This window comes from Nerophis ophidion, linkage group LG05 (assembly GCF_033978795.1).
Source record: "Nerophis ophidion isolate RoL-2023_Sa linkage group LG05, RoL_Noph_v1.0, whole genome shotgun sequence".
NCBI classification, from domain to species: Eukaryota; Metazoa; Chordata; class Actinopteri; order Syngnathiformes; family Syngnathidae; genus Nerophis; species Nerophis ophidion.
In genome coordinates this window covers 57,914,778-57,932,262 of record NC_084615.1, presented here as the reverse complement: position 1 = coordinate 57,932,262, position 17,485 = coordinate 57,914,778, and the positions used below count along the sequence as shown (strand labels likewise).

At 41.7% G+C, this 17,485-nt stretch overlaps 1 protein-coding gene across 2 annotated transcripts in view; it reads left to right on the top strand.

Annotated features, from left to right (window-relative positions):
* Positions 1-1,620: 1,620 nt before the first annotated feature.
* The window catches only part of hars (histidyl-tRNA synthetase), a 17,914-nt gene continuing 2,049 nt past the window's right edge, over positions 1,621-17,485 (top strand). Inside the window, exons 1-13 of one of the 2 annotated variants that reach the window (XM_061901576.1) lie at positions 1,664-1,805; positions 2,412-2,658; positions 2,733-2,822; positions 5,188-5,307; positions 5,395-5,490; positions 9,316-9,441; positions 10,056-10,163; positions 10,259-10,357; positions 10,585-10,678; positions 11,790-11,917; positions 11,982-12,239; positions 12,305-12,421; positions 17,073-17,219. In XM_061901576.1, the coding sequence (XP_061757560.1) occupies positions 2,548-2,658; positions 2,733-2,822; positions 5,188-5,307; positions 5,395-5,490; positions 9,316-9,441; positions 10,056-10,163; positions 10,259-10,357; positions 10,585-10,678; positions 11,790-11,917; positions 11,982-12,239; positions 12,305-12,421; positions 17,073-17,219 (1,494 nt within the window). In that variant the 5' untranslated portion in view covers positions 1,664-1,805; positions 2,412-2,547. Of the gene's footprint in view, positions 1,806-2,411; positions 2,659-2,732; positions 2,823-5,187; positions 5,308-5,394; positions 5,491-9,315; positions 9,442-10,055; positions 10,164-10,258; positions 10,358-10,584; positions 10,679-11,789; positions 11,918-11,981; positions 12,240-12,304; positions 12,422-17,072; positions 17,220-17,485 lie in introns of both variants that reach the window. The other variant, XM_061901577.1, reaches the window with a different exon arrangement.

Below are 17,485 nucleotides of genomic sequence, written 5' to 3'. Positions count from 1 at the left end.
TGGATCTAATAATGTGAGAGTCCAGTCCATAGTGGATCTAACATCATAGTGTGAGAGTCCAGTCCATAGTGGATTTAACATAATATTGTGAGAGTCCAGTCCATAGTGGATCTAACATAATAGTGTGATAGTCCAGTCCACAGTGGATGTAACATAATAATAAAATATTTTTGTATTATTGTTATTTATTAATACTTGATACTCTATCCGTATTTGCTTTTGTTTTCTTTTCTTGGCATGTTTTACTGATGTCGTGATTTGCTCAACCTGATGTGTAGATTATTGGTTATGTTGAAAGTGCCTTGACTTTTGTGTGCATTATGAATGTATGTTTGTTGTTCAATAAAAAAAAAAAAAAAAGCAAGGTAAAGGCTTCCGGAAAGACGTGACATTCATGCATGCAGCTTTAATTAAAGGCCTACTGAAACCCACTACTACCGACCACGCAGTCTGATAGTTTATGTATCAGTGATGAAATATTAACATTGCAACACATGCCAATACGGCCGGTTTAGTTTACTAAATTGCAGTTTTAAATTTCCCGCGAAGTGTCGTATTGAAAACGTCACGGAACGACGACGCTTATGTTCACACGTGTTTGTGACGTTATTGGTTGGAGCGGACATTTTATCCCAGCACCACTCACGGCTAAAAGTCGTTCGATTTAATCGCAGAATTACACAGTATTTTGGACATCTGTGTTGCTGAATCTTTTGCAATTTGTTTAATTGATAATGGAGACGTCAAATAAGAATGCTGTTGGTGGAAAGCGGTGGATTGCAGCTGCCTTTAGCAACCAAAACACAGCCGGTGTTTCTTTGTTTGTTGTGAAGCTTTAATATGGAACAGAGCGGTCAAGCGAATATGTTTCTCTGCCACATGTTGACCGTCAGGTTTCGGTAAGAAAATTGTGGTAATAAGTCGTCTCTAGCCGGAGACATTAGCGGAGCTTGTATCGTTCTTCCTGCAGCAGCTGTCAAAGAGGCAGCTGCGACTTTCTTGGCTACTCTATGGCTTCCATCAGAGACACTGGCGGTCACCTCACCCTCCGACTTTCAGGTATGACTATATATTCTCACTAAAACACTAGTAACACAATAAGCAGATAAGGGATTTTCCAAAATTATCCTAGTAAATGTGTTTAATAACATCTGAATCGCTCCCACTGTCGCCTTTTTTTTTCTTTTCTAGTGCTTCACTCTAACTTTCCTCATCCACAAATCTTTCATCCTCGCTCTAATTAAGGGGGAAATTGTTGCTTTCTCGGTCCGAATCGCTCTAGCTGCTAGTGGCCATGATTGTAAACAATGTGAGGATGTGAGGAGCCCTACAACCCGTGACGTCACATGCACATTGTCTGCTACTTACGGTACAGGCAGGGCTTTTTTATTAGCGACCAAAAGTTGCGAACTTTATCGTCGATGTTGTCTACTAAATCCTTTCAGCAAAAATATGGCAATATCGTGAAATGATCAAGTATGACACATAGAATGGACCTGCTATCCCCGTTTAAGTAGGCCTTTAATTGTTATTATTCACTCCAGTCCGGATGGTGGTTCAGCGAGTGATGACGTCAGGTACCACCCACTCAGCTAGCCTCAAGAAGAAGAAGAAGAAGAAGAAATAATACCCTTTCCGCTTCCGCTTCAGTTCTGCTTTTCATGCTCGATCTGGGAGCAAACGTCGTCTTAGCCTCATAGGTCACTCGAGCAGCGATGGAAGCCAAAGCAAAAATTCAGGATGCTATTAAAAGTCAAGGTGAAATAGTTCGGAAAATGAAGTCTGAGAAAGCGAACAAAGAGCAGGTCAGCAATCTTTCAGTCATGAGCTCTTTATAAGTCACCATTGTGTAACGATACATACATGCTGTATTTATTTATTACAATAATTAGTGTTCTGTACATGTATTACACGCCATTGTTAAAAGTAGTGCCGCTTCGTGTATTTTATCACAATTCAACATCTTATTTTTGTATAATGGCTGTCTTCTGCTAACGTGATTTGAAAATGCTGGCAATGTAATGACAAATGTAGGATGGACGCGAAATAATAATGTAATGTACGTGGAATTTAGAGGATGACGCAATAGCAGTACCCACGTTGACACACTGCGCTTACACTGCAAATGCACTCATTCATCTAATATGCTAAAATGCTGGTTACATCACAAATATTACTTAAAGGTTGTTATTGATGATGCAGATGTAGATGTCTTAACTGCGTTTGAGAGCCAGGCTATTAAAATGTTTACCTTAAGAGGTAATGTACACAGTTCTGTACATACTTTATACCTGAAATACTGCAATATTGTATGTATGTGCAGGAGGTTGGATGCTTTGAATGACTTGGTAATTCTTATGTTCTATCCTCCTCAACTGTGATGATGATGCATCATACCTCGACACCCCAAGTGTTAGGGTTGCTTACCACTTTTCTCCTGTTCTTCCTGCCTGACCTACACCATCATCATCACATGACCGTCTACGGAATATATTGCTTTGGCTGCCATTTCCACTGGATGGCACACTGCTCACCTTGTGTTGTTGAATGAACATACTGGACATGTTTGCGGTGCGCACTTGCTCTGCTATGGTGGGCCTACCACTTTTAAACTTTGTCCAATCTCGCCGTTCTTTTTTGGGAATTACTGTTGCACAGGTAGGCTTGAATTACAATGTGTGTATGATTTGTAAAAAGTGATGTCATTTTTATTATTCCTTTGTCCGTCACAGATTGATAAAGAAGTGGCTAAACTTCTGGAGCTGAAGGCACAGTTGGGAGGAGACGATGGAAAGAATCAGTTCGTCCTGAAGACAGCCAAGGTAACAATGCACACTGTTGTGCAAATGACTTTCTGTGTCCTCTAAGTCTATCTGTAGTAATACTTTGAGATAGTAGTACCTCAACTCTACAATTGCCCCAACTTGCTAATATTTTGAGGCATGAGCATGTGTTTCAACTTTTTGTTTTGTTTGAAGTTGTGAGCATATCATTTTGAGTTGTAAGCCTCCCCGCCATTAGTTGGCATAGTACAGGGCTATACAACTGGTGGCCTTGAGTACACCATAACAGCGGTGAATAAACATTTTTGCAACAAACGCCCCAAAAAACAATAGAGTGCTCCTGTTCTATAGAGGAAGTTGGACCACTGTAAACACAGTGACAGATCTTTGCATTGACATTTTAACCTTGGTAACCAACATAGAACACTGGGTGATTTACATAACTGAGGTGTTCCTCAAAGCACCCTTTTTAAAGCGGAACTGTTATTTTTTTTTAGGAATTTCGCCTATTATCACAATCCTTATGTACGAGAAGAACACGTATGTTTTTCTTCTTTTAATGCATTCTAAATAGTAATTAAATGCGATTAAAAGTCTGCTTACAATAGAGCCTATGGGAATCGCTCTATTCCGCCTATAAAACGCTCTAAAACATCCAAACACTTCCCTTTAGGTTTCATATGCACACTGTAAGCATATACGTAATCTAATGAGTGGCACATTTATAATTACATGTAATATTTACGTATTTTAAGCGTTTGGCATCGCATTAATTCATATAATGCATCACATCGTCCGCTTTTTACTTCACAACATCACTGATTATTACTCCGTGCTGTCACTGCTGTCATTCAGATGCCAACTGCTACGGAGTTCAAATATTCCCATTTAGAAGAAGAATGACTCATAATCCTGGGGAAGAAAAAAAGGGGTTAGAACAAAGCATATTGTTTGTGTCTTTCTCGTCATTTCTGGGTCCACATTGGATGCTAAATTTGAACAACTTGTCAGATTATGTCTTCATTCCTCTATTATCAAGGAGAGGCATTACTTATGATATAGAATAAACTTTTGAGCTCCGATGCCTGAAAGCAGCTCACTGCAGCCACTGATGTCAAAAACAACCAGCACAAGCTATTAGCTCACTGTCATTACAGCGCCGCTATAAATAGTTTGTCTGCGTTAGTGCTTATAACAATATCACTAAAATGTAAATGGAGTATTGTTGGCCCTCCTTGGATGTTTTTAGAGGGATTTATGGACAGAATACTTTGTTATAAGCGGACTCTTGTTTTACGTTTATTTACGGGTTAGAATGCATTATAAAATACATCCGTCGTCATGTCTTTCATATTGATTGTGAACATCGGCAACATTCCATAAACAGTGCAGTTTCCCTTTAAGTCATCTCCTTTTTGGCAGTTAGATAGTGTTACATGTTGGATCTAATGAGATGGTAACGTGCCAATCAGAATAAACCAAAATAATTTAAAGAAGTCCTTTTCAGTCTGGTAGAAGAGGTGATTGTTTCACATTACTATTTTGTGAAAGTACTGTATTGTAGTTGTTTGTGGTACTATTGTAATGTTTTTCATACAACCAGACTCAGCTTAATTGGCCAAGTACGTTTAACACACACGGAATCTGACTTGTGTTGTCAATTGTTCCAAAGCAAGAAACAAGGAAAAATGCAACAACTACAAGAGAGCACAGTACCATCTAGGTATTATCTAAAAGTTAGTTTTTCTTTTTAAAAGGCAAGTTACATGTAGAGATTGGCCCCAAAACCTGGTTCTGTAATAGTACTGGTGCTTATATACACAGTATTAACTGGGCCAAAAAAAGAAGAACGCACCAATGACTGTTATGGCAAGCGAGGTTACGTTTTGGAACAACCCCAATTTTTAAGAATTTTGCACATTGTCTTTGTTCTGTTAATGCTGAAATAAGTTGGACAATTTGTAAATTGTATTTCATATTTTTTAATGTATTACTTAATTTTTTATTTTATGTCATTGAAGTATTTAGATTATTAGTCAGTTCAACTAGAATGTCAAAAAGTTCCATGAAAATAAAAAGTAATTGTTTTGTTTAACATTTTTTAAGTACCAGTTTTGGCGCCTTTTTAAAGTACCAATTTGGTAAAAGTTAGGCCTGTGCCGATATTCGATAAGTCAAATAAACGACGACAAATGAAAATTAAATTTCGTAAATTTTCCAGCGTCGATAAATTGGCATGCGCATGCTTCAAGAGCATTCATGCTTTTCGTCGCTTTCAGCAGCTATGCGCGTTGGTACCATTACGAGATGAAAATGAGGGGGTGAATTATCTTGTTCTCATTAAGTGTCTTTGACTCTTTTTGTAGAGACACACTGAAGTGTGCAATCTTTCTCTTTGTGTCAGGGAACAAGGGACTATAACCCCAAGCAGATGGCCATAAGAGAAAAAGTTTTCAACATTATCATCAGCTGCTTCAAACGTCATGGAGCAGAAACCATCGACACGCCAGTTTTTGAACTGAAGGTCAAAATTCCAAAAACTTGTACTTATAATTGTATTAATTTATAAACATTTCCTTAATTTGCATGTGATTTGCTTGCTGTTATGTAGGAAACACTGACAGGGAAGTATGGAGAAGACTCCAAGCTCATCTACGACCTTAAAGACCAAGGAGGAGAACTGCTGTCCCTTAGATATGATCTTACTGTATCCTTCACATACACAGTTCTTCATGTACACTTTCTTCATGTACACACCCTTCACCAACACGTTCTTCACCTACACGTCTTTTACATACATTTCCATCACGTAAGGGCTGGATTAAACAGGACAAAAATAACAATCACAATTTTTTGGATTTGTATTATATTAACAATTAATAACATATTAATTTAATTTAAAACATTAATATTTATTCTATCACCAAACCAAAATTTAAGTATAGTTAAAAAAAACGGATATAAATTAGTAATGAATTATCCACAATAAGCCAAAATAATAATAGTAATAACAATAAAGTCAAACAACAATAACAATATTAAAAAGACACAAACATTTATTCTGTTTAGTTTTTTACCATTTAACCTTATTTAGCCACCATAGTGTTTGCTTTTTGTGTTAAAATGTCATAAAATGTTTTTTTTAATAAAATACAAACATTTAAAAAAGGTTTTGGTGCAATACATCTTTGGACAATTTTTACCAATATTTTAAGTCAAAGTATAATAATTGTAATAATTGTGAAAATGTATCAATAAGTGCTTGTGTAAAAAGCTATCTTTTTAAACCTTTATTTTGTTAGCCCAGTCAGACCAGATGTGGCGCAAAGCGGTATTATTGTGAAGGGCGAAAGTGTGCTGTGCTGTTGTTCTCAGCTTGACAAGTAAAGAAAGGGCTGTACAAAAAAATGAGAGCGACTCTCAAGTTGCGGCTGCTGCTTGTACATCAATCTTACATCCATCCATACATCTATTTTCTACCGCTTGTCCCTCACCCCCGCAATCTTACATCGATGATGTAATTCACAAAAACACAAGTAGATGAGATGTGTAGTATGTGTATGGATTATTCTTGCGAGCTTCAGCTCAGTAGTTTAGTCACTGTTTGACGTGATCATATCAACGTTTGGTTTATGACATGTTTCAGGGATTAATGAGAGCCCACCGACACATTGTTTTCCCAAACAAATGTCCTTTCTCCTCACAATGACAATATTTCACTCACATTTATGTAAATTTCCCTGTAATTATTTTGTGTTTATCAGCGGATTCCGTTTTATTGGTAAATTATGTGATTCCAATCGCGGTTATGTGAAGGCGGAAATGATATTTACCATGAATTGATTACAAGTTGAAAAACGTATTTAGGTGTTACCATTTAGTGGTCATTTGTATGGAATATGTACTGTACTCTGCAATCTACTAATAAATGTTTCAATCAATCAATCAATCAATCAATATCAATCAATCAATATGCCTCACTTTTTTATTTTGTTTCAGTGACTATTAATTAGGCATTAGGGGACGGCGCGACCCAAGAGTCCCTGGTTCAATCCCCAACCTAGTACCAACCTCGTCACATCCGTTGTGTCCTGAGCAAGACACTGATGGGTGCTGGTCAGCGCCTTGCATGGCAGCTCCCTCCATCAGTGTGTGAATGTGTGTGTGAATGGGTAAATGTGGAAGTAGTGTCAAAGTGCTTTGAGTACCTTGAAGGTAGAAAAGCGCTATACAAGTACAACCCATTTATCATTTATTTATTATATTAGCTCTATGTTAAATTAGAAAACAGCAACCATGATGATATCCCAAACTTCTAGTAGACGTGGTCTTTTTTTCACTCACACGTTCACTTATTCCTTTTACTGTTATAAGCTCCGGAATTTGCATGCATGTTGTGCGGACCATTAATCTTTTTTTTCTTTTAATTATATTTTCATGATTGTGACAAGCAATGATCGAAATCAAAGTTTGGCTAATTGTCTAGCCCTACTTTATGTAACACTTTCTTCACTTACATGTCCTTCTCGTACATGTCCCTCCCGCACACAGTCCTTCACGTACACTTAGTTAATGTAAACGTCTTTCACGTGCATGTCCTTCACCAACACTTCATTCACGAACACTACTTTAACGCACACGGTCCTTGTAGACTTTCTTCACATACACTTTCTTCACATACACGTTCTTCACGCACACAGTATTTCACGTACACGACTTTCACATAAACAGTGTTGCCGAGACTTGTAAACAACTTCAAAATGAGAATATATTTATTCAAAGTGATTTGATTTCAGTAGTTCAATTAGGAATAAGAGAACAATTAAAGTCTCAGGAATGATTTTCCGGTAAATTATTTAATTAGAGCAGAAATCTGTAGGAGTGTAACGGTATTATAAATCCCGCGGTATTTCAGTATGAAAATCATCACAATAATACCGTGATAACGTGTGACTGTATAGAATGAAAACTTGGTCAGTGTAGTTTTTGCTGGCACTTTTGAATTGGTCAGTCTGGAAGTAAACCACATCTCACAAAATTCCCTGAGTAGCACGAGGGTGTTAGATCCGTGTGTGGAAGGTCTTAAAGAGGAGATAAAGGATTGTTTTTTTTCAGACATTTCCTAAAGTTTTCATCAAAATCTATAACTTTTTGAATATGTTTCTAACAGACAGACAAACAAACCGTGGCGAAAACACAACCTCTTAGGTCTGCGTATACTGCAAGGCAAAACCGCCGCCTTCAACTGGAGCGTTTCCAAGACGACACATCAAGCCGGACTGAAGTTGCAATGTTTTAACCCACATAAAAAAAATATATAACATTGAACTAACTCATATTTTAAATTGATTTGTTATCCATGTTTTAAGTAGGAAATGTGCCGGGCAGCAGCGCAGACAAGAAAAAAGTTTGGTGACGCTGACTGCGGGGAACATAATATGAGAAGCTATACTTGATAAATCCTTACCTGGAAATATATTTGATACCAGCCAGGCCAAGCATCAATTTGTAAGGTATTTACATTATTAAAAGTTACATTTTTAGTTAACTTTTCTGAGAATCCGCATTTTCCAAAGTGATATAAGATGTCTCCGAACTACAGAGGACGCTGTTTCTCTGAAGTAAACAGCTGAAAGACAGTAATGTGAACACATTTTACATTTGTTACACATTTTTTCTATTGTCAGTTTAAAGACACTTAGCTGAAAGTATGTTTACATAGTACTGAATATATTATATGACATACTGATATGATCCTTTGAGCACTAGGTTTTTTGTTCAATTACAGTGAGTGTTTATCCTAAACATTGTGGAAATATGTGACTGTGTGATGTAAATCAATAGAAATCTAAGTTTTGTCAGGATTTGTAAGTACTGCTTGCAGCGTGATGCAGAGAATAGCAGGCAGAATGGTTTTGGTTTGAGTTTACTTTGAACAGGCATACGTCACAATTTCCAGTTTCTCCTTTCAACATGTTTGTATCAGGGTAAAGATGTGGTTTGTGGTATTCAAAACAAAATTAGGGCAACTAGGAAGTGTACACAATGTAAAGCAACACGCTACAATGCAGACGAGCAGAAGTTGCAAAACACCATTACACAATAAAATTATCCAGCGACACAAAATAAGTATTGAGTGTTGGTAGATTGACTCTTTTTGTTTGGTAACCAAGAACAGACGCGTCCTGGTTACCAGTCAGGGACAGGTTTGGGGAGCGGCGCTCAGACCAGAGGAGAAGTGGCAGTAAGTGAAAGGCACAGGAAGTAGGAACTAGCAATGAGAGCGCTCAAACAAATGTAACACCACACCCAGGAAAACGAAAAAAGTCCAAAAAATGCCATAAGGTCATGACAAGTTTGACTTCTAAAAAATTTAATTAACTTTCAAAGCTATTTAAATTTTGTGAGATTCACCTGTGCGTCATATTTGTACATATCAAAGTACTTCCATCATGTATTCGGCTTTTCATGATAGAACACCCAGCAAGTCTTGTATGAAAAAGTGTGTTGTCCTTAATCTCCTCATTTTCAGGTGCCATTTGCTCGCTACCTGGCCATGAACAAGATCTCCAACATCAAACGCTACCACATCGCTAAAGTGTACCGTCGTGATAACCCTGCTATGACCCGTGGACGCTATCGAGAGTTTTACCAGTGTGTGAGTCATGTGTTCACTTTGTAATAAGTGCACTAATTTCACTATGTGACGACACTACGACAGATTTTAAGGTTTAGGTAGGCTGATATGTCTGAGTGACCATCGGGATCTTAATGACCTCCCTGACTAGACTAAGATAAAGCAGCAATGTACGGAGACATCCTGGAGGAAAACCGTTGCTTCCCATCCAACTTGATGGAGCTTGAGAGGTGCTGTAGATAAGAATAGATGAAACTGCCTAAAGATAGGTGTGCCAAGCTTGTAGCATCGTGTTCAAGAAGACTTGAGGCTGTAATTGCTGCAAAAACGTGCATCAACAAAGTACTGAGCAAAGGCTGTGAATATGTCGATTTTAAAAAAGGGCTGTAACATTACATTACAGAGCGTAGAGCTGTGAATACCTTCCAAATACACTGTACACTAGCCATCAGGATAGTTCATGTGTTGAAATAGTTATCAAATGGTTTGTAGATACTTGGCTGCAGTGATGAGAGGTGATGGACTGAAGAATCAGTCCTGGTGATGTCATGTCATCAATAACACCCACCAGTTCTTTTTGAATTTATGTTTCTGCTGTTAGTGGCCAATCATTCATGAATGATTCTTTGTTTTAGGATTTTGACATAGCAGGCCAGCATGACAGCATGGTTCCGGATGCTGAGTGCTTAAGGATCGTTCACGAAATCCTTAGCCAGCTGGACCTTGGTGACTTTTGCATCAAGGTAGCATTCGATTGACACATATAATTCCAGTCAAGTCATCAAGCAAACCCGTTGAAGAGCGCCATCATCTCTGCCACCATATGCACCAATTCCAGGTCAACGACAGGCGCATCCTTGATGGGATGTTTGCCGTGTGTGGCGTTCCAGATGATAAGTTCCGCACCATTTGTTCCACGGTGGACAAACTGGACAAGGTACGCAAACTTACTAATGTGTATAAACTTCAAAAGCACCTGATTACTTAGTGGAGGAGAACTTTTACGCAACTATTGGCTAATAGATCTATGACCTCCAAGATGCATGTCAAACAGCAAAATAATATCAAGTAATATACAATACGAATGCAATACAAAGACATTTTAGAATGATTTGTCATCATATTTCAAGTATAAATGTTTATTTCTACATGGTGCTGTACCAGATGCCATGGGAGGATGTGAGGAAGGAGATGGTTGAGGAAAAGGGCTTGTCAGAAGAAGCAGCAGACCAGATTGGTGAATATGTCAGTATGCAGGGTAAGAATACCAAAAAACTTTTTGGATGACTGTACACTCTTGAGCTTTCAATTGCTGCCAAAATACTTAATTCAGTTAACCGGATAACATAATATGTATCTTTTAGTATGTTGGTAATACATTGGCTAATAAAACACCAACGTGCTATATCACTGGCTTCAAGCATATTAGAGGTAGGAAAAATTATTGAAACTGCGATGGATCACAATTAGAACGTGGGTACTACATGAATTGATGAACAAATGTTCGAACACCGGTTATTTTCATTTGGTAAATGAAGTAATACGGACAGTTCTAAAATGCAACATTAATGCTAACGTTACCATAACGTTAATTCAAAATTTGGGTCTAAATAACCATGGGAAAACCATTAGTTTACATTACTTTAACATACTGCCTTCACTGGGTTAGCGTAGACACACATGGAGGGAGGAGGAGAGGGCAACCTATGCTAGCTGTGAAAGACAAACATTAAATGAATTGTACACTTCAATAAATGTCTAACTGTACTTGCGTTAAAGGGGAACTTTACTTTTAAACGGTTCACATAAATATAATCTGTTATATAAAATATAGTTTTTTAAAAATCAGATTAACCACACTTCTGAATTTGAATGATTAATCACAAGTTATTCATTGCTAGCATAATTTAAATTAAATTTCAAAAAAGACCTTAATATTTGGACACAAATGCGATTTTTTTGTCAGAATGTAATACAGTAACATGTTTTAAATGTTTTATGTGAATGCACTACATTTATTTGCTCATAACCTGGTAAGAGTTTTACCTTAAGTTCAGTCAGGGTTTGTGTTGTAGTGAAATTTGCCAGCGAGCATAACATGAAGCTAAAAGTTAAGGTGTGCTGCAGTGTTGTTGCATATACAGACCATCAGATATCAGTTTGTCACATCTCAGAAAAATGTTTCCATTGAGAAAGTCAAATGGATAAATTCCTGAGCAAGCTAATGTTCGGCGGGACAGTGGTATGGAATCATTAATTCAGGTCGTGAGAGAAAGAGCACCTCTAGTGGTTGCATGTAATACATCCAGAAAGTAAATGTTATCTATGTGCTCTACATGCTTGTCAATATGTTGTCTTTGATCTTGAAGGTGGAATGAATTTAGCAGAGCGCCTTCTTCAGGATGAGAAAATGTCTAAGAGCAAGCAAGCTTCTGCAGGTCTTTCTGACATAAAACTGCTCTTCAGCTACTTGCAGCTCTTTCAGGTTACAGACAAGGTAGAAAACTGCAGCACACAGACACACTGTTTACAGTATACTTGATATATTTGGTGATCTCCAGGTGGTGTTTGACCTGAGTCTGGCTCGAGGCCTGGACTATTACACAGGAGTTATCTATGAAGCAGTGCTGACTCGGTCCTCCACAGGAGAACAAAATGGGTGCCCTGTTGAAGAGGGAGTGAGTGTGGGAAGTGTTGCTGGAGGAGGACGCTATGATGGCTTGGTGGGCATGTTTGACCCCAATGGCAAGAAAGTACCATGTGTGGGTGTCAGCATTGGCATTGAGAGAATCTTCTCCATAATGGAGCAAAAAGCTGAGGTAAGATATTTGTCAAAGCTCTGTGATGTTTGTAATTTTTACTAATATCATAACATTTCATTTAGGCTTCAGCGGCAAAGATTCGTACAACTGAGGTGCAGGTGATGGTGGCGTCTGCTCAGAAGAACTTGATGGACGAAAGGCTCAAACTTGTCACTGAACTTTGGAATGCTGGCATCAAGGTGTGCCTTTTTGCAACCTATCTGCATTTTTATTTATTCAACTGTGTACTAATTATACTAATTACTAATATCACATGTTTGTATTAACAAATTACATTAATCTCTACGCTGCTGATCCGCTTGAGATGGTTTCCTGTGGACGGGACTCTCGCTGCTGTCTTGGATCCGCTTGAACTGAACTCTCGCGGCTGTGTTGGAGCCACTATGGATTGAACTTTCACAGTATCATGTTAGACCCGCTCGACATCCATTGCTTTCGGTCCCCTTGAGAGGGGGGGTTGCCCACATCTGAGGTCCTCTCCAAGGTTTCTCATAGTCAGCATTGTCACTGGCGTCCCACTGGATGTGAATTCTCTCTGCCCACTGGGTGTGAGTTTTCCTTGCCCTTTTGTGGGTTCTTCTGAGGATGTTGTAGTCGTAATGATTTGTGCAGTCCTTTGAGACATTTGTGATTTGGGGCTATATAAATAAACATTGATTGATTGATAGTATTAGGTATAAGAGTTTACTAATTCTCCTCTCTGAGCTGCTACCTTATCGTGGTAGAGGAGTTTGCGTGTCCCAATGATCCTAGGAGCTATGTTGTCTGGGGGTTTTCATGCCCCCTGGTAGGGTCTCCCAAGACAAACAGGTCCTAGGTGAGTGATCAGACAAAGAGCAGCTCAAAGACTTCTATGGAATTACAACGAAATGAACCCAGATTTCCCTCGCCCGGACGTGGGTCACCGGGGCCCCGCTCTGGAGCCAGGCCCGGAGTTGGGGCACGATGGCGAGCGCCTGGTGGTCGGGCCTGTTCCCATGGGGCCCGGCCGGGCACAGCCCGAAGAGGCAACGTGGGTCATCCCTCCAATGGGCTCACCACTCATAGGAGGGGCCATAGAGGTCGGGTGCATTGTGAGCTGGGCGGCAGCCGAAGGCAGGGCACTTGGCGGTCCGATCCTCGGCTACAGAAGCTAGCTCTTGGGACGTGGAACGTCACCTCACTGGGGGGGAAGGAGCCTGAGCTAGTGCGCGAGGTAGAGAAGTTCCGGCTGGATATAGTCGGACTCACCTCGACGCACAGCAAGGGCTCTGGAACCAGTTCTCTCGAGAGGGACTGGACCCTCTTCCACTCTGGCGTTGCCGGCAGTGAGAGGCGACGGGCTGGGGTGGCAATTCTGGTTGCCCCCCGGCTCAAAGCCTGTACGTTTGAGTTCAACCCAGTGGACGAGAGGGTAGCTTCCCTTCGCCTTCGGGTGGGGGGACGGGTCCTGACTGTTGTTTGTGCTTACGCACCAAACAGCAGTTCAGAATACCCACCCTTTTTGGGTACACTCGAGGGAGTACTGGAAAGTGCTCCTCCGGGTGATTCCCTTGTCCTACTGGGAGACTTCAACGCTCATGTTGGCAACGACAGTGAAACCTGGAGAGGCGTGATTGGGAAGAATGGTCGCCCGGATCTAAACCCGAGTGGTGTTTTGTTATTGGACTTTTGTGCTCGTCACAGTTTGTCGATAACAAACACCATGTTCAAACATAAGGGTGTCCATATGTGCACTTGGCACCAGGACACCCTAGGCCGCAGTTCCATGATCGACTTTGTAGTTGTGTCATCGGATTTGCGGCCTTATGTTTTGGACACTCGGGTGAAGAGAGGGGCGGAGCTTTCTACCGATCACCACCTGGTGGTGAGTTGGCTGCGATGGTGGGGGAGGATGCCGGACAGACCTGGCAGGCCCAAGCGCATTGTGAGGGTCTGCTGGGAACGTCTGGCAGAGTCTCCTGTCAGAGAGAGTTTCAATTCACACCTCCGGGAGAACTTTGAACATGTCACGAGGGAGGTGCGGGACATTGAGTCCGAGTGGACCATGTTCCGAACCTCTATTGTCGAGGCGGCTGATTGGAGCTGTGGCCGCAAGGTTGTTGGTGCCTGTCGTGGCGGTAATCCCAGAACCCGTTGGTGGACACCAGCAGTGAGGGATGCCGTCAAGCTGAAGAAGGAGTCCTATCGGGTTCTTTTGGCTCATAGGACTCCGGAGGCAGTGGACGGGTACCGACGGGCCAAGCGGTGTGCAGCTTTAGCGGTCGCGGAGGCAAAAACTCGGACATGGGAAGAGTTCGGGGAAGCCATGGAAAACGACTTCCGGACGGCTTCGAAGCGATTCTGGACCACCATACGGCGCCTCAGGAAGGGGAAGCAGTGCACTATCAACACCGTGTATGGTGCGGATGGTGTTCTGCTGACTTCGACTGCGGATGTTGTGGATCGGTGGAGGGAATACTTCGAAGACCTCCTCAATCCCACCAACACGTCTTTCTTTGAGGAAGCGGTGCCTGGGGAATCTGTAGTGGACTCTCCTATTTCTGGGGCTGAGGTCGCTGAGGTAGTTAAAAAGCTCCTCGGCGGCAAGGCCCCGGGGGTGGATGAGATCCGCCCGGAGTTCCTTAAGGCTCTGGATGCTGTGGGGCTGTCTTGGTTGACAAGACTCTGCAGCATCGCGTGGACATCGGGGGCGGTACCTCTGGATTGGCAGACCGGGGTGGTGGTCCCTCTCTTTAAGAAGGGGGACCGGAGGGTGTGTTCCAACTATCGTGGGATCACACTCCTCAGCCTTCCCGGTAAGGTTTATTCAGGTGTACTGGAGAGGAGGCTTCGCCGGATAGTCGAACCTCGGATTCAGGAGGAACAGTGTGGTTTTCGTCCTGGTCGTGGAACTGTGGACCAGCTCTATACTCTCGGCAGGGTTCTTGAGGGTGCATGGGAGTTTGCCCAACCAGTCTACATGTGCTTTGTGGACTTGGAGAAGGCATTCGACCGTGTCCCTCGGGAAGTCCTGTGGGGAGTGCTCAGAGAGTATGGGGTATCGGACTGTCTTATTGTGGCGGTCCGCTCCCTATATGATCAGTGTCAGAGCTTGGTCCGCATTGCTGGCAGTAAGTCGGACACGTTTCCAGTGAAGGTTGGACTCCGCCAAGGCTGTCCTTTGTCACCGATTCTGTTCATAACTTTTATGGACAGAATTTCTAGGCGCAGTCAAGGCGTTGAGGGGTTCCGGTTTGGTGGCCACGGGATTAGGTCTCTGCTTTTTGCAGATGATGTAGTCCTGATGGCTTCATCTGGCCGGGTTCTTCAGCTCTCACTGGATCGGCTCGCAGCCGAGTGTGAAGCGACCGGAATGAGAATCAGCACCTCCAAGTCCGAGTCCATGGTTCTCGCCCGGAAAAGGGTGGAGTGCCATCTCCGGGTTGGGGAGGAGACCCTGCCCCAAGTGGAGGAGTTCAAGTACCTAGGAGTCTTGTTCACGAGTGGGGGAAGAGTGGACCGTGAGATCGACAGGCGGATCGGTGCGGCGTCTTCAGTAATGCGGACGTTGTATCGATCCGTTGTGGTGAAGAAGGAGCTGAGCCGGAAGGCAAAGCTCTCAATTTACCGGTCGATCTACGTTCCCATCCTCACCTATGGTCATGAGCTTTGGGTCATGACCGAAAGGATAAGATCACGGGTACAAGCGGCCGAAATGAGTTTCCTCCGCCGGGTGGCGGGGCTCTCCCTTAGAGATAGGGTGAGAAGCTCTGCCATCCGGGAGGAGCTCAACGTAAAGCCGCTGCTCCTCCACATCGAGAGGAGCCAGATGAGGTGGTTCGGGCATCTGGTCAGGATGCCACCCGAACGCCTCCCTAGGGATGTGTTTAGGGCACGTCCAGCTGGTAGGAGGCCACGGGGAAGACCCAGGACACGTTGGAAAGACTATGTCTCCCGGCTGGCCTGGGAACGCCTCGGGATCCCCCGGGAAGAGCTAGACGAAGTGGCTGGAGATAGGGAAGTCTGGGCTTCCCTGCTTAGGCTGCTGCCCCCGCGACCCGACCTCGGATAAGCGGAAGATGATGGATGGATGGATGGAGTTTACTAATTCTACCAATTACTAGTATCTAGTATGTGTATACCTTTATATACAGAATGTATTAACAACATCACAGTAATCTTATAAGTGTATTGTAAAGGCTTATGGCTTTGGGTAGGAAGGACCTGTGGTAGTGCTCCTTCATGCACTGTGAATGTAATAGTCTAATGCTGAAGGAGCTACAAAGGGTCTCCACAGTGCCATGCATTGGGTGAGATGGAATGGACATTATGGATGTCAACTTGGTCAACATTATTCTGTCAGCCACCTCCTTAATGCTCTCTAGTGGTCTGTACACAGTATGTATATGTATATATATGTATATTCTTCATTCGTGCGCGCGCGTTTGTGCGTATACTGTATATATACATATACATATATCCATCCATCAGCTGCATTCAGGCAGAAGGCGGTGGACACCCTAGACAAGTCACCACGTCATCACAGGGCCAACACAGATAGACAACATTCACACACTAGGGCCTATTTAGTGTTGCCAATCAATACATACATGTAATAATATGAGTATATACAGTGTGTTTATATGCATATACAATATGTGTATTTATACAGTATATATATATCCATCCACCGCTTGTCCCTTCCTGGGTCACGGGGGGTGCTGAAGCCTATCTCAGCTGTACACGGGTGGTAGGGGGTGTACACCCTGGACAAGTATGCAAATAAATGTATATACAAATATCTATATGTGTATTTATGTAAATAAGTATATAAGAAATTCTCAAGTGTGTGTGTGTGTCTATCTACAGGCAGAGGTGATGTATAAGAAGAACCCCAAATTGCTGAGTCAGCTGCAGCACTGCGAGGAGTCGGGGATCCCTCTGGTGGCCATACTTGGAGAACAGGAGCTGAAGGACGGTGTGGTCAAACTGCGTGCTGTGAGCACCAGAGAGGAGGTACAGCTGAGTCAGCAATTATTAATTTATTTTATATATATATGAATGTATATGTGTGTGTATGTATGTATATAATGCATATATATATATTTATATGTATGTGTGTGTATACATATATATAATATATTTATGTATATGTATATATATATGTATATATATATGTATGTATATATGTATATATATACATATGTATGTATATATGTATATATATATATATGTATATATATACATATATATATGTATATGTATATATATACATATATATA